The sequence below is a fragment of the Rhinoderma darwinii genome, chromosome 2 (genome assembly GCF_050947455.1).
Source record: "Rhinoderma darwinii isolate aRhiDar2 chromosome 2, aRhiDar2.hap1, whole genome shotgun sequence".
Taxonomy (NCBI): domain Eukaryota; kingdom Metazoa; phylum Chordata; class Amphibia; order Anura; family Rhinodermatidae; genus Rhinoderma; species Rhinoderma darwinii.
The window spans coordinates 439,901,416-439,924,147 of NC_134688.1; the positions used below are offsets into that span (position 1 = coordinate 439,901,416).

The 22,732-nt window shown below is 36.7% G+C and overlaps 1 protein-coding gene across 3 annotated transcripts in view; it reads right to left on the minus strand.

Moving 5' to 3' along the window:
* Positions 1–5,282: 5,282 nt before the first annotated feature.
* CADM2 (cell adhesion molecule 2) overlaps positions 5,283–22,732 on the minus strand; it is a 1,303,436-nt gene continuing 1,285,986 nt past the window's right edge. For all 3 annotated transcript variants that reach the window (XM_075854469.1, XM_075854468.1, XM_075854470.1), the window contains 2 exons: positions 14,016–14,141; positions 5,283–12,033 (listed from right to left, as the gene is read on the minus strand). In XM_075854469.1, the coding sequence (XP_075710584.1) occupies positions 11,915–12,033; positions 14,016–14,141 (245 nt within the window). In that variant the 3' untranslated portion in view covers positions 5,283–11,914. The remainder of the gene's footprint in view (positions 12,034–14,015; positions 14,142–22,732) is intronic.

Consider the following 22,732-nt stretch of genomic DNA (forward strand, 5'->3'; position numbering starts at 1 on the left):
CCACTGTCCCATTCACTTGACTCCGACCGAGGGGATAGGCCATACATTTTAATAACCTGGATAACCCCTTTAAGATATCAATTTATCATAAAATAAGCAATTTTCTTTGGAATGTTGTCAAACATATCTGAATTATGGGTAATAAGATAACTGATCAATCTTCAATGATCAGAGTCTATAAGGAGATTATCTTGGAAAATTAAATATCAAAACATACTGGCGCTACTACACTATAAAAGCATAGGGACTTAGGCCTCATGCACATGACCATAAGGGTTTTTACGGTCCGCAAATACGGATTCTCAAATACGGATGCACATAAGTAGCCATCCGCAATTGCGGAAGCGCCCATAGACTTCTATGGGCGAGTGCGTGCGGCAATTGTGGACAAGAATCGGACATGTTCTATATTTTGCTAATCATTTCTACAGCCCGAACACACATCTGTAAATACACGGAAAGGTGACTGTGGCCTATAGCAATAAATGGGTCCGCAATTTCATCCATAATTACCTGATCCGTAATCTTGAGGTTTTGAGATGTACAGAATTCAATGGTAAATAAATGTGCAGCTGAAGCACAAAAGTTAAAAAAAATATTAAAATCTTCTTGCGCTAACACTATATAGATGTTACAAAACACAAGAAGCCTGGTCCCGCTAAATTTCAGGCACTCGTATCCCAAGTCCTACAAGTGTGTTAATATCATAGCCTACAATATATATAGGCACGAGAGCAAATATTGATGAAAAATGAATGAATATATTTATACAGTGCAAACCTGTGTTCCACCCCCGTGTGATTGTTCCATCTTAAAAACAGTCATAAATTCCATAGATAGATGCAAATAATGGAGGTGCCTGCTCTAGTGGTGTGACTCCACAAAAGATAAAAATACAGAAGACCTGCTGGTCATGTGTGACATCACTTAGAGTATGGAGGGCTAGTGTGGACACGCGGGACATGTTGACCAGGCTATATAATGTTAGCGTGATAATTTTTTAAGATTTTCAATATCTTGGACTATGGACTGCATTAATTCTATAAACTGCATGTAATCTAATAAAGTTTTATCTTCAGACCTAAAGAACCTGACACCTCGGCTGTCCATACAATAACATTACAGATATGTTAATTATAATGATGTGGATATAAATTGTGATATTTTGTCATACCATAGGTTTAGAGTATATGTTGTAAGGTAAAAATATCCTTTATAATGTTATTTGCTCCGATACAGTCTGAGGTTGCATTCTATTTTCAGACGCAAACATCTTTAGTCTGAGCCCCCGTGGCTATATCAACATCCTTGTTTTTGTTGTTACGAAACAGACAACTCAGCTCCTGAAAATATTCCTAACCTGAATCTAAAATATTGATCCTCTATGTCTCTAGTACAAATGGTAGCAAACAAACATTACACAATGCTTTTTTTTTTTTGGTCTCAGAAATCCCATTTAACTGTATCCTTAGATTTACATTACTGGGTATTAATGGAGGACTGTGGGGTACAAATGATATCCCATGGAACTGAGTCTGGCAGGGCTAGGTTTATAATCCACATATCTCTAAACAGGTAAAATTGGAAAAAAAAGCAGAAAAAGTTCCAGATTCTTTACTCATTATAAAGTCGGGAAATCCCTGACACCCTTCACATTAGCCATGTGAGGTTTGAGCAGAGATCATGTTTCCACAGACTGTGATGAAGATAGTCCAGCTGGGCATTTAAGTCCAAATGATTCTCTTCAAGTATGTTGAGAAGTCTGATAAAGTCTGACAAGTGTAACAAACTTACCTGTTCTTGTTCGATTGCTTTATTAAAACTGAGCAATAATCCTTAGTATGGAGACGAACAATCTTTACCACAATTATTCGTCCCGATACATTTGCACCATGTCGGCAACACATCCCCTGTTTACATAGGGAGACATGCTGCTATCTAGTGAACATTTTTATGGCCGGATAAAAAATGTGATTAGTCGATGAATTTATTGGCTGATATTTGCCCTGTTTACACAGGGCAATGATCGGGAACGAGCGTTAAAATTAACGTTAGTTTACCCGATCATTGGCCCGTGTTAACCCCTTCACGCAACTGGACGTAACTGCTCATCCTGGTGCAAAGGGTGAAATATGGACCGGACTCACAGCTGTGCATTATAGTTGACACCATGCACTAACATCTGCTGCATCTAAGCCGTTAGAAAGAATGGGGGGGCGGCCCTCTGCAACAGCGCATAGGCCCCCCCACCACGTGGTCACATGGTGCCAATGATTGTCATGGCAGCTCGGGGGCCTAATGAAGGCCCCCAGGTCTGCCTTCTTTCTGCCTCTGTTAAGCGCTGCCTCTGGCTGAGCCTAACATAAGCCTGTAAAAATTACTATAGACTGCAATACATTAGTATTGAACCAGTGATCTGACGATTGCTGGTTCAAATTCCCTAGGGTGACCAATAAAAAGATTAAAAAAGTTAAATAAAGTTTTCAGTAGTGTGAATAAAAATATTAAAAGTTCAAAACAACCCCCCCTTTTTCAGATTTTCCTCTAAAGTAATGTAAAAAATAAACAAAATTAGCATTGCCGCATCAGTAAATGTCTGAACTATTACAATATAACATTATACAAAAACACCAGAATCGCTGTTTTTTGGTCATGAAAAATGTAAATAAAAAGCGATCAAAAAGTTGCACATACCAAAACATGGTACCAACAAATACTACAACTCGTCCGGCAAAAAATAAGCCCTCACACCGCACAATCGACAAAAAAATGTAAAAGTTATGGCATTCAAAATGTGGCGACAGAAAACTTTTTTGTTTTTTAACAAAATAACTGCTGTACTGGTATAAAATTTAGTGTATGGACCTACTGTATATGAATGAAGTCTGCTTGTCATGACAATTTACTCAAAAGGTGCTCTAAGAACCACACATTTATAAATATAGTAAATATAGCAGTAATGAAATTTGAAATAATAAAAATCTTAAATGTTTGTTTATATCTTAGCGATGGCAGGATGCTGCTGAATCTTAGCGTATGCTTGCTTGGTATGTACTTGCCATCTAGAAAGACTGCCAAGGGTTTCTATCACAACCCACGAGCTTTATTATGCAAAGTCTACTCTTCCAGAAGTCTGTTACACTCTGCGCTCCTGTGTAAACCAGTGCTAACTTCCAGTGGCATCTATATGGATTCCCATTCTTGTTACAGACAGATAACGGTCTCACTGAGGTTGATACTCTCGGTATGGCCAAGGGATTTGCATTTAGGCATCAAGGTACACTTTCACAAAAATAAACCTAGCAAGCGTCTACACTAGTCCATTCTCAAATTGGGAGAACAAGTTCTTGTCATATTGAAATGGAAAAGTTACGGGTTCCTTAGATTCCTGGGCATGCAGATCTAAGTTGCTTGAGAGGAACCGGACACCCCCTATTGCTCTGGACTGTCAACGGGTGGTTAGGTAGGAGTGAACCCCAGCGTCACTAACAACGCTAAATGCTTGTAGGTGAAACCTTGCAAACCGCAGTGCCCCATCTTTAAAAGTGCATTTTTGAGAAAAACAAATCTATTGATTTAACGCTGGTTCACTCCAGGTATTCCCTTGGTGGGTTCTTAAAAAATCCTTGCCTATAATGTATAAAGTCAATGATTCATCAATGCCATTGTATTTATTAACAGAATTGACGTGACCTACACATTATTATTCCTAGGGTATTACAGGTGTATGCATGATATTCAGTACTTGTTCATTCTCATAATACAAAACTTATCCCAAGGCAGCAAAAAGTATATAAACAGCCCTTGAATAAAGCAAGCATGACAATATTTTTTATAATGTACCAGTTATTGTTAATTTCATGTGAATTACTTTGCCGCACCAATGAAATAATAACAGCCGAAGAACAATATTTGTCCCTCCTTATTCGCTGTGACATTTCATCAAAAGAAAGTTATTGTATGCGAACCTTATTTCAAAGTTTTAAAAAGATTGTTGAAATCCCCAAAGGTCGGATGATTCAAGATTTTACCCCCACATATTTGTATAGCTTTAATTCCTAACATAATACTAGGTAAGGAGTCATTGATTAACAAGATCAACACAAGGTAAGGGTGAGAGTTAGAAGGAGTAGGCGTCCTAGGGTACAGTGTCTGGTTCTAGAATGTGTCAACAAAATGTGTCAAATTTTGGCACAAATTGGCAAATTTTTTATATTTTCACCTCACTAGATGCTTTTTAAAGAGTGGGACGTGACTTAGCATGAAAGAACGTGGTTTAATGAAAAGGGGCATGACCTAAAATATATCAAATTGTGCCAAAACTAGCCAAAAATTCTGTCGCAAAGTAAGCCAAATCCAAGGTGGTATAAGGAAAAGTGTCTAACATGTCATGCAAGATGCGCCAAAATTATCATGCATCATGCACCAGTGATAAATCTAGCACATTTTGTTACTGCCTGGTCTAAGTTTACGCTGTCTAACTATTAGACAATATTGGTAAATGTGGGCCAATGTGTCAAAATCGCTGATAATATAGGTACTGGTGTTCAATCAGCGCTTTACCTATACTAAAGAAAAGTGCTCTTTGGTATGGAAATGGCTCCAGTTTCACAGGAATAGATTTTTTTCTATTACACAGGCAACATCGATATAAACAATAAATGCTTCTTTGTAGAGCAAATAATGTAATAGAAGGGAGTGAGCGTTGACCGTGGAGGACGGCTCCCTTGGGCATCAAGAAAGCTTCTCCCGACCAAAGTGCAACAGTTGTAGAATACAGTAATCATAAAACACTTAAATTAGAAGTGAAGTATTGCAGTCAAGAGTATGAAGCAACCTCATCAGCCACGATCAGGATTGTGAAGATGGATGACCGAGCACCGATAACTCCATACTCATTTATTATCGTTACCTTAAGCTTGTGCAGGTCTTCCACTCTCCACAGGCATAGCAATGTTAGCAAACATGTGAGGGAGGTCTAATCCATGAGCAACAAGGGCATTCTCTCTTACTATGATTGGGAACGGGGGAAAGAACAACCACTGGGCCTTTGCGTCTTTAGATGTGTGGAGAATGAGGCGGCAGAAAGCAGTACCAGAAGGAACTATCAATTTTTCTTTGATGCCCTTCTCCTTTATGTTTACCCCATAATGTAATTAATGAATAAGTTAAAATCCATTCCAAACTCATAGTGATTAAAATTGATAATGTGTAAAACTTTTTGTACAACACGTAGAGCCAACCCGCAAATGACAGCAACTAATACACAGTAAACTCACAGCTTCGTTTACTTCATTAGATTTTTATTGAAGAAATAGAAATGTCCCACATGAGAGATGCTCATCTCACCTTTAACAGGGAAAAAGAAGCATATGTACAGGTATTTTCATTTGGTAACAGATAAGTGGCACTAAATTACACTACAACTGCTATGTTACATGGAAGAGCATGTAACTACGAGGCGCGCTTACGCACGCGTGCACAGAGTAAACTCAACCCCCTCACATTTGTGAATTACATCATAACACATGATTCTTTTCATCGAGATATTTTTGTTTATTTAAACATTAAAATGAAAATACATGAGGTGTTACATTTCATCATATTTTTTTGTTTATTTTTTAGAAAAAAGTTTGTTTCTGTTTTTGCTTTCGGTATGAATTACAGATTTACTCTTGATGCAAAATTTACTATCCCAAAAACATTTTAAATGAGTGACATTTAGCACTTCTGTTTTTCTTGGTGAGTAAGCTACTCATCACAATTTCTGGCCAATTCCTGGTTGCAATGCTGACAAAGAAACAAATTTATAGGAAGCAATATTTTCAGTGACAACATATTTAAAGATAAACAATTCAGTCCTCTGGAAAAAAAATATTATATATTTGTGATTACAATGATTAATAGATACCATAAACTGTACAATTGCAGAAATATGCTACAGTAAGACCATCTATTCTTACAAGTACAAATGCATGCTAGTTCCCAGTGATTTGTGGATGGAACGATTTTATTTTTTTCTAACGTAAAACTATTGTGACTGATATACTTTAGAGATTTAAAGTTGCAAAGAGACATAGGATTAGTGTAAAGAATAGGAATATTGTAGGGATGGTTAGAAGATAAATGTGGCTCTTGTTTCATTTATAATAGTCTACTGTTCACACAGTTTTGAAAGTACAGTAGATCAATAATCTACTCTTATTTCTGGTCAACGGTGTTTACAATGCCATAGTACAGAATGTCTTCCATAATGGTGAGTCATTCTAGCATCAATCTACAGTGAAGGACTTTTCCAGGACAAGCTCAACTTTGCAATATGTCATATGTCCTAATTGGGTCCATGATATCTGATGTCAGGGACTGTGACTACAAGCAGTGTTGTATTAAAGAGGACCTGTCACTAGGTCACATAAGTTGAACTGGTTTACTGACCTGAATAACGCTCCCTGATACCAGCGCTGTTTTCTTTTTTTTACCCCCCCCCCCATTTCAGAGATATGGCCCACAGTTGTATTGGCTCCCTTTATACTAATTTGTTGTAGTTAGCCAACAGGGATGCAAGCTACCCTCATGCTGCCTTGCGCTGATTGGTTAGTATCTGAAGAAGGGAAGCTAGCTCCACCACATTGGCTGACTACAGCAATTGGGGAGCCAACACAACAGTGGGCCATATCTCTGGAACCAGGGGGTCCAGGAAAAAATAAAAACAACACTGGAATCAAGGAGACAGCGCTAAACAGGTCAGTTAACCAGTTCAACTTATATGACCTATTGACAGATTCTCTTTAATACAACTCTGTTTGTAGTCACAATCCCCGATAGAGGACCTGTGGTCAATACTGACCGGTTTGTTTAGTAAACACTTGCATTCCCTGTGATAAAAAGCAATATTGGTGCAGCTATTCTTAGAATGCTGAATTGTGCTATCCCTATATAAATCCTCCTAAAAATGTATTAAGAAATTGACAACTGGGTGTTGCCATCACCCTTGTCAATAGCAGGTGTCCTTGCAGAATGTAACACTGTCAGCACTGATTGGACGATGTCACGGTCTATAGGGACACACCCCATAGACCAGTAGAATGGTCACCTAGAATTCTGCATGGTGATTTTATTTTTCCTGGAATGTTTGAATAAATTGACAACTGGGTGTTACTATTTCCCTTGTCAATTGAACGTGTTTATAAATATTCTAACGCAGTCCAATCAGTGTTCCCAGTGTCAGGATGTGTGAATACACACACTATTAGCTAGGAGAATTTCAATAGTTCATTTTTTCATACATTTCCAGGAGGAATAAAAGAGGAAAATAACAGCGCAGAGTTAAAAAAAAAAATGCTCCAGATTTATTATTATTTTTTAATTCTATTTACAGAAGCAGACATGTCAGGAGAGCCTGTTTAAGTGGAACACATCCAACGGGAAAAAATTTGTAGGGATTTATAGGGATCGCTACATCAGAACTTTTTAAGACATTATCAACAGAAGCAGCCACCAATAGATTTTCTAACGACCTCAGATTATTATGCCACAAATCATTTAAGGAACATTGAATAAAGAATGTTTGCATTCGTTTTTTTCTATTCAAATATAAGTGTCAATTTTATAATGTATGTTTTGGGAACCTGTAGTTGAAATAATAAGGCAAAAACAAGAATGAATATGCATGAAAATATTTAACTAGAATCCAGATGGTGCTTAATGGTTCATATAATCCACAACCATGCAGTTCAAAAGTTTACAGGACAGTTTTACATCTTTTTGTTTTTCAATTTGGGAACACAATCGTACTCTGAAAAAAATTTGTGTAACATTGTAAGTCCTTCATAAACACACTTTATGCATTTACAAATGTTGACTACCTATAGAGGTTACAGGAATGTAGCACTTTAAGACACACAGTGTTATAAAGAGCGAGAAATAATCTTTTAAGAATTATCCTAGCAAAGAAGATGGAGATGCCAACTCTTCTAAATATTTTACTGACAATTTTATATATATGTAATGCAAAAATTGTATATGCTAGAGTTACTATCCTCTATACTTCTAGAGTTAATACATATGTGAAAACGGCAAATCTGCTGACTTTGGCTGAGGTATATGGAAAAATCGTCTATAGGCTCCAATGCAACACTGTGCCATATATCCATACTATGATGGAAGCTATGACATTCATTACAATTTCATATTACTCTCAAAAGCAGAGTTTAACGCCCCCTATTTTTCAATGCAGATTTTTTATTTTACTTATAGACAAAATTTGTATTTTAGGGTTAATTAATTTCAGTAAATATACTCATAGCTGGCAACCCTGGATGGGATGGAACTTTTTGTAAAAAATAAAATAAAAAATAAATCACTGCCAATAATATGTTACTACACTATTTAATGTATTAGCTATAATAAACATCTAATAACAATACTAATAATAATAACAGTACAAATGTGGGGTTGTATGATAAAGTCCAGCTCCACTTAGAATATTTGGATGTTACAGTAATGATTTGGAATCAGAGCTTTTTCGTAATTTTTGAATTTTATTTTGGAGAGTAACGTAGGACATTTCATATTACAACTGCTCATACTTGTATCAAAGGACATTCAAACATTTTTCGACTTTCCCATATTGGAATAGTATCCTTATGGGCACAACTATTTGGTGCTGGGTTTATACATGTAAAGTAAAGGTTTATTTTACAGCGTAATTGTCACCAATCACATAAAGGATTGCATCAGTTAAGTCCAAGATGGACTATTGAAAGCTGATATTTGGAATCTATGGGGAACAACGAATATGTATGCATTTCGTTGTATTATATAAGTGACCAGGGCAGCAGGAGGGCTCAGTAAGATGTGTCTGGAGCAAGACCAATCTAGTTGGATAGCACAAACGGTACACAAAACATACAGTACTATCAGGGATTCAAATGTTTGACATAATATCTTCTGCAGCCCTTGTTTTCTGCTACCGAGTGTCCTTTCCATTTACTACATCTCCTTAGCCAGAACGTGAGTGTAGGATTGATCAATTTTGCAAACCCATACAGTTTTCACCATAATTCTAGCAGCTACAGTACCCCTGTTGTCTTACTATCATATTTACTATAGTTAACGTATTATTGCATTTTTCACATATGGTATGGTGTGTATTGTAAAACAAGCATGCAGTCACACCAATGAAGACATACTTCTTTCAAATGTAATACTGTATATGTTTTATTATGATAACACTCAACCATGTAATGTTTATTCATACTTGGTATATTATGGAGAAAAAGGGGGTGATGCTCTACAGGCAACCCCAAAGTATTACAAAAAAAAAATGTGTAAGTTTTCCACAAGTTTTACTAAAATTTAGATCATCTTTGTAATATATATATATATATATATATATATATATATATATATATATATATATTCTAAGTCAAAGTTTCAATGTGTCGTCTTTTCCTAATTCCAAAGATTCTATAAATAACAGTAGACATAATTTTTTCTTCATAGGCTGTCAGCCTCTCACACTTCACTAGTCTAGCTACCTTGTTAAAATATCCTATTCAAATGCACAATGCCTGGAATATTGAGGCAAAGCATAATTCAGAGTGATTCTCATTCTCCGACTTTGGGAATCAATGCTGGAAATGTAATATAACAATATTTATTATAGACTGAAGGAAAGGACATCAAGCCAACAGGTCCTGAATATTGAGTCTATAATTAGTTGAGTGAATTTTTGTTCATCAAAACTTCACCGACATGTTGGGAAATGTATCATGGCTTGTGGATAAATTGATACTGAAGCTTTCACTGTGCAGTTAAAAGCGTGTCAGAAATTCTGTATCATTTACTGTGACATAAGTTATACCTCACGAATGCATAGACAGGAATTTAGTAGAATAAGTCCATTTACAGTATACATAAACTGTGTAGTACTTGTTGCAACACAACTTATTTTTTTCATGATATTTGGCAAATTAACAAAAAGGTGAAACAATTGAAAGAGCCAAATAAAAAAAAATTATAATAAAAAGACAATTCTAGAAAGCTAAGCAATAAAACAATTGTCAATTAGAGCTGTACTCAATCAAATATGGTTGAACTTGAAAACCTGAGGCTCTGCACCGGTTGTTAGATTAAAGTATCTTTCCTTTAACATTGTGCTTCCATTGTAGAACAGATAAAAATTAAGATGATCTAGAAAAGTTTGAACAGTGCTAGGACATACAGACAGAAATTCAAACACATTATCTACACATAATACTGGTTTTCGGTTAAGAGGGGTTAGGGGGGGGGGAGCATTAGAAAATGGGTACTTGTGACTTGCTTACATCCAAAAAGTTAAATATGTATCAAATAATGTTCAACTTGATTTAATACATGTACTATTTACAAGATACGGAAATGCGTAAATATTCTGACAATTTTTCTCTTTTTAAAGAAAAAAAAAACACAGTAGAGTCCACATAGAAACAATAAATATGGTAAGACCTAGAACATTAAATAAACACACAGTAGTCATCAAAAAATGGGGGGAAAAAAGTAAGAAGAGAAAGAAAATACAGAGAAAAAAAAGTACATGAAAGTACCATTCGATATACCATGGGTTTAAAGGGAATCTTCACTCTTTAAAAGCAAGTCATTTTTAGGTCCAGATTCTTGCGCTGATTAATTTCTTAATATTTCTTTATAGCGGTCGGAACTCTTACAGTTCAAAGATAACATGCTTGCTGTCAGAAGCCACCACTAGGGGGAGTGTAGGGGTTTGCTGCTCACTGTTTTACTATTGAGTTCAATATAATGTGTAGTAAGCTCCTAAGCACCCTCTAGTGGTGGCTGCAGGCGGTCAGAATGTTATCTTGTCTATGCAGAGGATTTGGAGTTCTGTATTAGAAAATGTAGCTCTGACCAATATAAAGATATACTAAGAAGTTAATCAACACATGATTTGAACCATTTTTAGATAAAGAAAAAAGCAAAATGTTTTGCAAGGGTGGACATTCACTTTAAGTATAATCAATTTACGATGTATTTTTTATGCCTACAGTGAGCACGTCTATTGTATTCAATGCCATACATGACTTCGCCTTGACTTCTGAGTATTCTTATTATTAAAACATATATCTACAGTCACTGTTACTATGTTCAGGTTGTTTGCAGTACATCATTCTTAAAATAAATCATCCAGTCAACATGAAAGGTAGAAAATAGTGTTTGTCTTAAAGTGTAACTTAATAAATTGAATCTAATCAAGTTCTTACCAAAACGATGTAATGGCAAGACACACTCCATACTTTATACATGCAGCAATGAATGTAGTCCAGATTATTGCAGTTTATTTTGTAATACCACAACCAGCCACACGGGATGCTGTGGATCAAAATCCTACAGAACGTTAATGGACGTCTATAAGTAGGTCAATACAGAATGTGGTAAACATAGAACTGCCAATAGGTACAATAACATGGACTATAATACATGGTTGTGTCTTCATGTACTTGTATGTGTGCTGGAGAGATATACAAAAGGGCAGCCTGGAAGTTCTTTGTGTAAACATAAAATATAACGTATGGCGTGTAACAATGAGATAAAAATAAAGAAAAAAAACAATTGTTAAGGCTGTATATTCAAGCACTGTATGATTGGATTTTTAACAGAGCAATGGACATGTTTTTTGTTTTTTTTTTTCATTATTTTTCATATTTTTCTGCAGTAAGAAAAGTCCAGTATTATGAAATGCAATTAAAGTGATGTTGTCAACAGCTGATTGCTGGCATAAGCTAGCTATTGATAGCAGGAGTTAATAAAATGGAGCGAAGATGGTGGGAATGAATTTTGAAAAAAAAAAAAAAATGATAGCCAGTTTTTTTCCAGCAGTCAGCCTGATAAGTAAAACTCGTAGTAACCAGGTTTGCATTTAAATGAAATATTCCTTCTTCTCCTCTGCATTCACTTGGCTGCCTTCTGCATTGATAATGGCTGTGTCTGCATCGGGGGCATCTTCAGCTCCTTTTGCTTCATTTGTTAAATATGTCCCTACAGAGATCAAGATTAGAAAAACTGTTAGAAATGTTGCTTGTCATTGACGGTCTCTTGTTTCATTTAGAGATTGATGCAAGGCAAAGCTGCGCACAATATATTACCATATCATTAATATACAGGGTTCTGATCTACATCAGATTATATTAATGTGGTATCTACATGCCAAGTGTTTGCATGTATTGGATGGACTAGAGAGGACACGCAGTCCTTTATCATTACCTTCAGCTACAAATTGTCTCTATGGTATATGGTAAAAATAATAGCGTGGTGTGTAAAGCACAAAAAAGCTGCAAAGTGTTTCGAGAAACACCCATATCACTACAAAAATCGAATTCAGAAACATATCACAGAGTACGCAGCTCGTTTAATGTATGACATGACGAGTCAGGGTGTTATCGCAGGTTCCAGAGCAGAGACGCCCTTTTTGCGATTACTGCACTGTTCTTAGGGCATTTGTATAGGAATGTACCAGGGTCTTTACTGATGTATACAATAAATTCGAAGCAAAATGCAAATGCCTGCAAGGCATTATGGGGAAGCCCGCCCAAAGTCATGTGATACTTTTTCTAATCTGTAAAATGGTGGCCGGGGCTCTTTTTTTTTTGTTGCTGTGAGGTGGCCAGCCAACCCAAGAGTCAACCAATACTATATGGGCATCCTATTTTAATCTTTGCTATGGGACCACCGCTCCTCTATGTGCATTCTGCTTCTTTTTCATATTGCAGTTTCTTATGGTGTCGCTTATAGAACCCTTGTAGTAAATAACCTACGCTTATAGCGGTTTACCAATTATCAATAAGATGATTATTTAATAATTCACATCCTAACTTAGTGTAGCGATCAACCAACCGTCTTCGTAGCGCTGGCTTCAGCTTCTGAGATAGCTGACACACTAATTATTTGGCTAGTGACATTTTCCTCAGCTGAAATTTCCTAACATTTTTACCAGACAGTATTGCTCTCCAGTTATAGAGCAATTTAATGGTGATTTTAAGCTGCTCCTGGAATCACAGCTGTAAATTGCTAGACCTAGAGATTTCAGAGTGATGTTTTTAAATGATTCTCAGGTCTGTAAACCACTTATTTCGTCCAAAAGGTACCAGTAGCTGAGAAGATTTTACCTCAATTATTTCAGATGATGCACCATGAAGGAGCTACAGGACACAATGACTATTATAAAGTCACATGACAACCACTGTGGACATCTACTAGAAGTTTTAAAGTGTAGGTTTTACTTTTGGTGATCCTTTACTTATATATTAGGGAATAAGAGCTATTGTGGCCACACATTTTAATACATTTTTTTGAGTACATATATTGTACATTTCCACTATATCTATTACAAAGCTAAAAAAAAAAAAATGTAGCACTAGACTACAATATGTATCACTTACTGCCTCACTTAGTAAGGTCGGTTTTAAAAAGCTGCAACACAGGTACATTTCAGCACCTGTATTACAATAGCAATACCCTGACCCTTTATTATTTTTCATTTCAGTTATAATGGTCTTAGGTTCCTCTTACACGGCCCAAAGTAGGACGCGTAAACGAGCGCCAATCAACGAGACAGCACAGTAGGGCTTATGGGTGCCGTATTTAGGCTCCGCACAACTCTGTACTAGTACTGTATAGAGCTGTATTACAGCAATGTGACCAATTGGTTTTGCTATCAGTAAGCAGGTCGCTGCAGAGCCAGGGACACTCACACCACCGGCGTTAGAGCGCTATCCTCAGCGCTATGCCGGCAGAAGCAGAGGACTGTAGATTCACGGGGCATATCCGGCTAGGTGAATCTACAGATTGGCGGCATGGAGAGGTTAATCCTAGTCCAGCAATGACTTGGCTAACATTGAATGACTCATGCCATGACTTTGTAATAGTTAGTCACTTCAAATAACAGTACAATAAGAATTAACATAAAAGGTAAAAATGGGATAGTGATAGCATTGATATAAGCATAATTCCAGTGAGCTTACCTTTATGTCTTGCCAAATATCGTCCAAGCAGTATAATTGAACATAATGTGACAAAAACGACTACAGCTACTATCCCTCCTATAAGAGCGTGGTCAGTAGCAGCTGGTCCAGGATATGCATTGGGATCTGTAAAGCAAATGTAACGTAAGTTCTTTACTAACTGTATGACACAAAAACTAATAATAAAAATAAAATCATAATATATAACATTTGTATAAAAAAGTTAAAATAATTACCAATTTGTCTGGTGGTGTAACTATAGGGGATGCAGAGGTTGCAGACCTGGTGCCCAAGGGGGCCATTCTGCCACATGAGAAAAGCAGAGCTATAAATGACATATGATAGTTGAGGGGCCCTATTATATTATTTTTCATTGGGGACCAGGAGCATTACAGACTATGTACACCTTTTGAGCAATTGTTGTTACATAGTCACATAGCCTGCACGGTTGAAAAAAAGACACATGTCCATTAAGTTCAACCAAGCGACGGGAAAGGGGAGGTAAAACATGTATACACATAAGAGCTTATATTTTTTTGTTCTAGGAAATCATCTAAGACTTTTTTAAAGCCATCTACTGTCCCTGCTGTGACGGCTCCTGTGGTGACTATTCCATAGATTCACCGTTCTCACAGTACAGAAGGCTTGTCGCCTCTGCAGGTTGAACCTTTTTTTTTTCCAGACGGAGGGAGTGCCCCCTTGTTTTTTGAGGGGGTTTTACATGGAACAGGATTTCACCAATTTTTTTTTATGTGCTATTAATATATTTATATAAGTTAATCATGTCCCCCCGTAGTAGTCTTTTTTCAAGGCTAAATAGGTTTAGTTATTTTAATCTTTCCTCATAACTTAGATTCTCCATTCCCCTTATTAGCTTCGTTGCTCTTCTTTGTATTTTTTTCTAACTCCAGGGCATCCTTTCTATGAACTGGAGCACAGAACTGAACTGCATATTCTAAATGAGGCCTCACTAATGCTTTGTAAAGTGGTAATATTACATCCCTGTCCCGCGAGTCCATGCCTCTTTTAATACACGACAATATCCTGCTGGCCTTTGAAGCAGCTGATTGACATTGCATGCTGTTATTTAGTTTATGATTTACAAGTACACCCACATCCTTCTCAACAAGTGACTCCCCCAGTGTAGCTCCCCCTAGGACATATGATGCATGCAGGTTGTTGGTACCCAGGTGCATAACTTTACATTTATCTACATTAAGCTTCATTTGCCAAGTAGACGCCCAAACACTCAGTTTGTTTAAATCCGCTTGCAATTCACGAACATCTTCCATAGACTGAACATTACTACATAGCTTGGTGTCATCTGCAAAAATAGAAATAGTGCTATTAATCTCATCCTCCATATCATTAATAAATAAGTTGAATAATAGTGGTCCCAGCACTGAACCCTGGGGTACACCACTTATAACCGGGGACCATTCAGAGTAGGAATCATTTACAACAACTCTCTGAATACAGTCCTTGAGCCAATACTCATTCCAATTACAAATTATACTTTCTAAACCTATAGTCCTTAATTTACCCATTAGACGTCTATGAGGGACAGTGTCAAATGCCTTTGCAAAGTCCAAAAACACTATATCCACAGCGGCCCCTCTGTCTAGGCTTCTGCCCACCTCTTCATAAAAACTAAATCAGGTTCGTTTGACAGCTTCTGTCCTTAGTAAAACCGTGTTGGCTGTCATTTATAATACTATTTATTGTCACATAATTCTGTATATAGTCCCTCAATAGCCCCTCAAACATTTTCCCTACGATGGATGTTAAGCTTACTGGTCTATAATTACCCGGGGAAGACCTAGAGCCCTTTTTGAAAATAGGCACCACATTTGCCCTGTGCCAGTCCCTTGGCACTATACCAGTCACTAGAGAATCTCTAAATATTATGAAGAGGGGGGCAGAAATAACTGAACTAAGCTCCTTAAGAACTCTAGGTTGTAACCCATCTGGTCCCGGGGCCTTGTGTACATTTATTTTGTTTCATTTAGCTTGGACCATTATCTACATTCATCCAATTCAGTATATAAACTGATATATTAACAGCACTGGCACCAGCTACATCAGCTGCTCTTTCTTCTGTTGTATATACAGAGCTGAAGAACCCATTTAGTAACTATGCCTTCTCTTGATCCCCTGTGACCAACTCCCCATTACCATTATCTAGGGGTCCTACATGTTCAGACCTTGGCTTTTTTGCATTTATATACTTGAAGAGTTTTTGGGGATTTGTTTTACTATCCTTGGCCACCTGCCTTTCATTTTGTATTTTTTCTGATTTTATTAACTTTTTACAAGCTCTTTATAATTTACAAAGGCTGCAGATGTACCCTCAGATTTGTATTCTTCAAATGCCCTTTTTTTTGTCATATATTGCCCATTTTACAGAAGGTGTAAGCCATGTGGGGTTTAATTTTAGTTGTTTATACTTGTTAACTATAGGAATACATTTTGCACTATAATTACCAAAAGTAGATTGGAAAATCTCCCATTTATCATTTGTACCATTATTTGACATTAGTTCTTCCCAGTCGACATTCTGAATTGCAGCCCTCATCCTGGGGAAATTGGTCTTCTTAAAATTAAGTGTTTTTTCCCTCTCAGCCTGTGTTTGTTTTTTACAGTATATGTAAAATATAACTATAGTATGATCACTGTTACCGAGGTTTTCACGAACATTGACGTTCCCAATAAGCTCTGAATTATTAGAAATGTCCAGATCCAACAGAGCTTCACCTCTAGTCGGGTCTTCCACAAACTGGACCATAAAATTTTCCTGCAACAGGTTGAGGAAATGTCTCCCCTTTTCAGTTGAAGCCGAACCATGACACCAATTAATATCCCGGTAATTAAAATCTCCCATTATCACTACTGTACCCGCCTGTGCAGCCCGCTCCATCTGTTTATATAGCTGACCTTCCACCTCCTCAGTTATATTGGGGGGCCTATAGATTACACCAAATGTAATTTTTTCAATGTTTACCTCCCTTTGTAATTCCACCCACAAGGTTTCCACCTCCTCACAATCGTCACCCTCTAATGTCTCTTTCACACTCGCCTTCATATCACTTCTCACATACAGACATACACCTCCACCTTTCCTATTTGTCCTGTCTTTCCGAAAAAGTGTAAAACCCGGTAGATTTATAGCCCAGTCATGTTTCAGCAACACTAACTATATCTATATTTTCCTCCAGTACCAAGGCCTCCAGCTCCCCCATTTTGCTTGCTAGACTTCTGGCATTTGTGAACATTCACTTTAACTTGCCTTTAAATGTTTCACTTTCAGTATCAGAAATGTGATTATTTGACATTATTTGGGCATTTTTATTTTCATTTTCATTGCTGTTTTGTAATGAAAGGATTTCCTTATCTTGTTGCCTAGTCCTCTCCCCTCAGTCTGTTTCTCCCCCCCCCCACCAATATAGTCTGACCCATCTTTAACCTAACTACCCCTTTATTTTCTACATTGACCTCCCTCCTCAGCCCTAGTTTAAATACACCACCACCCCAGCTAGAAATCTCTCCCCCAGCACAGCGGACCCCCTTCCATTTAGGTGCAAATCATCTGCAGAATACAGTTTGTACCCCAATGAAAAGTCAGCCCAGTGCTCTAGGAACCCAAATCCTTCTCCTCTACACCAAGACTTCAGCCATGCATTTAACTCCCTGAGCTCCCGCTGTCTTTCCTGTGATGTGCATGGCACAGGCAGTATTCCTGAGAATACAACTTTGGAGGTCCTTCCCTTCAGCTTGTAGTCTAGTTCTTTCAAATTATTCTTAAGGCTCCTCCACCTTCCATTCATTCTGTCGTTGGTACCCACATGGACCACGACAGCTGGATCATCACCAGCCCCTCCCAGCAATTTGTCCACCCGTTCCACCACATGCCGAACGTTGTTGTTTGTTTTTTTAACCAAAACAATGTTTTAGGTGATTTTAAGCAACTTTTCAATTAACTTTGATTTATTTTTATTTTTTACTTTTTAAGATACAGTATCCAGTATATATAGAAGTTGTATGTTGTTGTCAAAGCCGATTCCGTCTGGTCAGCTGGATTGACGGCTCAGCTGAAATCCAGCTAATAATAATTACATTTTTCGATATATTTTCCGTACAAATTCCTCACAATTTTCAAGATCTCAGCTTGTTGTTATTTAGTAGGAACATTCACTGTTTACTTCCAGTGGAATAAATTCTGCCCATTGTCATGTGATGGACACACAGGTGCACGGCTCGTTACAGTATGTGTATGAAATATATAGGATTCATAAAAGCTGTATCTTAAAAAATAAATGTTTAAAGTGAATTTAAAAATTGCTTGAAACACATTGTTTTATGAAATAAAAAATAAATAAAAAAAGTTTAAAGGTGTACATAGTCTTTTAGTTACTGTAGGCCTCTGGATAAGTCAGTGGATTTGACCCTAACATATTCAATGGTAATTCAAAGTCAGGGGGAGCATTATGCATAGGATAGATTGGTAAAATTGACAAATGTCATAATCACTGAAAAATTGCTTCTCATCCAACACTAAACCACATACAACTATGTAACCCTAACATAACAGTTCTCGGTAATAAACTGAAATGCCTTGCAAAGCTGCCCAAGTATTTCAATTGGAGAATCTGATCCTAGCTATTTTACTGAAAAATAAAAGGAATTGAGAATTAGAGATCAAATATCAATGGCAGAACACTGTCTGAATAATACATAATTTATACAGCTTTTTCTCTGTGGGAAATCCTTTACACATCCTCATCATTTCTACATTATTCCTGCAGTACTTCCTCTGCTCTTTAAAACAGTAGCTGAATTCACTGCATTATTATTATCACAAAGGTATAGGTATATATTATCATCATAGAGTTTTTATTACAAATATATTTTACATGTATTCATTTGAATGTGTGCAGTTTACTTGATAGGTTTCCCCAATGTGTTACTCCTGCAGCAGGGCAGTATCAATACTGATGTCCATGACATGTACCTAAAATGTTCTCTATATTTTGTGCCGTTCTCTTATGTTTGCCCAAATCCAGTTTATTAATCATTACAAAAAATAAATATATATATATATATATATATATATATATGTATATAAAAAAAATATCAAGCAAATAGTAGGAGCAGCACAGTGTGAAAAACCAAAAACGGCTGGTGCTAGCCTCAGATATCAAGGAGTGACGTACTCCCCATGAGTATATCCAAAATAGAGCCCAGAAGCAGCACTCAAATAGCAAAAAATGCATTTATTCACCCAGCACAGCTATTTGAGTGCTGCTTCTGGGCTCTATTTTTGATATACTCATGGGGAGTACGTCACTCCTTGATATCTGAGGCTAGCACCAGCCGTTTTTGGTTTTTCACACTGTGCTGCTCCTACTATTTGCTTGATATTTTTTTTATATACATATATATATATATATATATATATATATATATACACCAATCCTTTCTCTATTCCCTCTAATGAGGGAGACACTCTGATTTTTGAAGAAAAATAAATATGGAAAGTAGCATAGGAAACAGGATATTCTCCATTCTCCCGCTTACTAAGGCTCATTTGTCTCTGTATTTGTGCGGAAATTGCCTGATAATCCTCTTTTACTCACTGGTGTTTGTAATTTGCACTTTATAATCATTTTACTCTAGCTGTAATGGCAATCAGCTCTTAATACACATTGTTAAACTTTTGATACACTTGTGTGTTTATACACAGCAGCCAATCTGAGGAGGCAGCACTACTGGGGGGAGGGAGAGAGCAGCAGCCTGAACCAATGATGAGACAGTGGGGCGTGTTTCAGACTAACTCAGACTCCCTGTAGGCACCGTAGATAAACTGTAGTCACGAATCACAGCTCTGCCCTAATGGATCTGAGCTAAAATGCGGCCGAGCAGTAATAACTAAGGGGAAAAAAATTGCAGGTAAACGGCATCTATAGGTATTGACTTACATATAACTTTATACTCACAACTAGACATTTCCTTCAAGCAGTACTTCTCATAAATAATTGACTAAGAACTACCCTTTATGAAGTACTCATTTAGTTGCTCTTAATTTGCAGAATGAAAAACTTAAATCCTAAATTCCCTTTAAAAGGAAGGATCTATCTTTGAGCTCCTGACATTTCTAAGCACTGTTCTGTTCTACGTAATGCCACACTTATCACCCTTCCAAAGGGTATATACATTAATCGTATTTTACTCAACGTGATTTTCAGGCTTCAATTTTTGATAAAAGTCTATTCCACTGTGCACACAGCCTTACCTGCTACATTTACTTCTTACCAACTGAATTAGACAATTTATCATAAGGATGAAATTTAGCAAAATAAAATACTAGATAGGTTCAGAACCAGAGAATATATGGCTTTTCTTGACATTTGTGATTTATTGTGCACTCTCTTCCAATTTGAACCACAAGGACCTCACTGTAGTGCATTATCTTGCATAGAACACATACTGTATCAGAATTAGATCTGCTATGCTTTGCAGACCACCAAATTCTATTAGTATCTATTGATCTGTAGGATACATCAATGCGTATAAACAAAATTCCACTCTGTCTGTTATTATTCCGGAAGACGTGTTCATACTTATCAGCATAGCAAGAATTTTACACCATTTTTGTATTCCATATTGTTTCCAGATTAAAAAAGCAAAAGGAAACAGACCAAACACAAGAAAGTTTAAAGCGGCGACAAGAAAATGTATTATATTGATCAATTACCAGTATACTTGGAAGGCAGTGGCTTTGCCTTGGTCTCCTCTATTTAGTGTGAAATTCGGTCTAATAAATGTGCAAGCGAAAAAAGGAAGCTTTTATGTTTTGGGTGTACTTAGACAAATTACAGGATGTGCGCTATTGTTTCTAGCAATCTTTTGATGTTAGATGATTCTTTGAATTATCTGTTCTATTGAAATAAAGTAAGTGACAATCTCTTCTGCATATGGTTCAATTCTCAAACACTGGCAAAGTTTATATGCCTTCTGAACAAAAGACTGTGCAAAGAGAAAAGAGGAAGACCAACTAAAACCTATAGGACCATTACAGGGTAAACCTCAATAAAAAAAAAAATTATTAATTAATTATTTATTAGGGAGCCTATGAGGAAAAGATCGGGGTAAAGCTGAACAATAGAAGCCATGACTGCCAGAAGTCACCCTTTTGTGGAGATCTGGCTGTGTCAATTACTATACAGAGTCTCCCTGCCCAAGCAGATCTGTCAAGTCTCGTATCTGAGGGCAGCATGTATAGAGAGGGAGATGCTGAGCTCAGTGATATATATAGTTTTCTATGATTTGATTTAGTATTTTCATGTAAAAAGCTGTTCAAATTCTGCCAGGACATAGAGAAAGCCTGTGAGTCCTGCTTCACCCGCCCACACACAGTGATTGACAGCTTTCTGTGTATGCAAACTACTACAGGAAAAACTGTCAATCACTCTGTGTGGGTGGAGAAAAGCAGGACTCACAGTTTTCTTCTATGACTCCATACAGCAAGTTTTTACACACAAATATTAAATTAGATAATATAATTTAAAACTATTTGTTGTAAAGCTTTATATATTCTTTGCGTCTCACATGCACTATTTTCAAGATTTCTGCTTGCTGTCAATCAATGAAAACATACATTGTTGACAAAGATTGAAAACCATCGAGAAAATAGACTGCTCACAAAGGTGCATGCATTGTAACATTACCAGAGCTGCGTCCTGTAATGAGCCTTGCGCGACCAGCTCATTATCTGGGCAGTTTTTCAGGAGATGGATGCAAACTGGAATGTTTCTATTCACTAAAAGCAAGCATAGATTTTGAATACTTTTAAATACATACAATTGGAATCCCTCTTTTGGCAGACCCTTTTACATAAGGACATAATTTTGATACCCTAACATTAATAATATATTAATATATCATTTATTAGCATAACATAAGATTTATACTAGTGGGTACAATTTTACTGAAGAGACTCCTAAATGCCTAACAGATGGGTTGAAATGAATGCACTCCGCCTGTCTGCTTTTATGGTGTCACAGAATGTATCACATGGTCACGGTCAGTGTGGTTGATTGGCTGAGAAGCTTACAAAAAGATAGTCTGAAATACGTTTCAAAAGTTATTTGCTGAGAGTTGGGATTTGCATCTCTTAAGAAACATGAAATTGCAATGCGCTGAGTTTGGCTCCTTTAAATAAAGTAATTGGAGTATTGCAAGCGACTATCATCTATTTATATTAAATATCTACTGAGATGATGCTCCAGAAATTGGAATAATGTTGCCGTTTTGGCAAATGTAAAATCAATAATAAAATCCTATTTGTATTGTATATTTATTAACACATTGATATGATGATCAGCTATAAAACTCTAGACTTTCCTTACTGCAGAATTGCTGCTGATAGTTGCTGGTGCAGTCTGAAGACACGATCATATTGATCTAATGTAATCATACAGAGTCACCAATATCTCTGCTGAAAAGCTGGCTAATTTTATGCTAAATCGCATAAACAATTTCCAATTATATAATATTTATAAAAGCTCATGCTGCCATATTGCAAACTATAATTTCTGAAATAAATGTGATGTTCTCAGCTCTCATTTTGGTGTAACTAATATGTTTCAGTACTTATGGGGAAATTCATTTGCTTTCCAGAGAAGCACATATTTATATATTTTAAGGGATTCTCCTCTCTT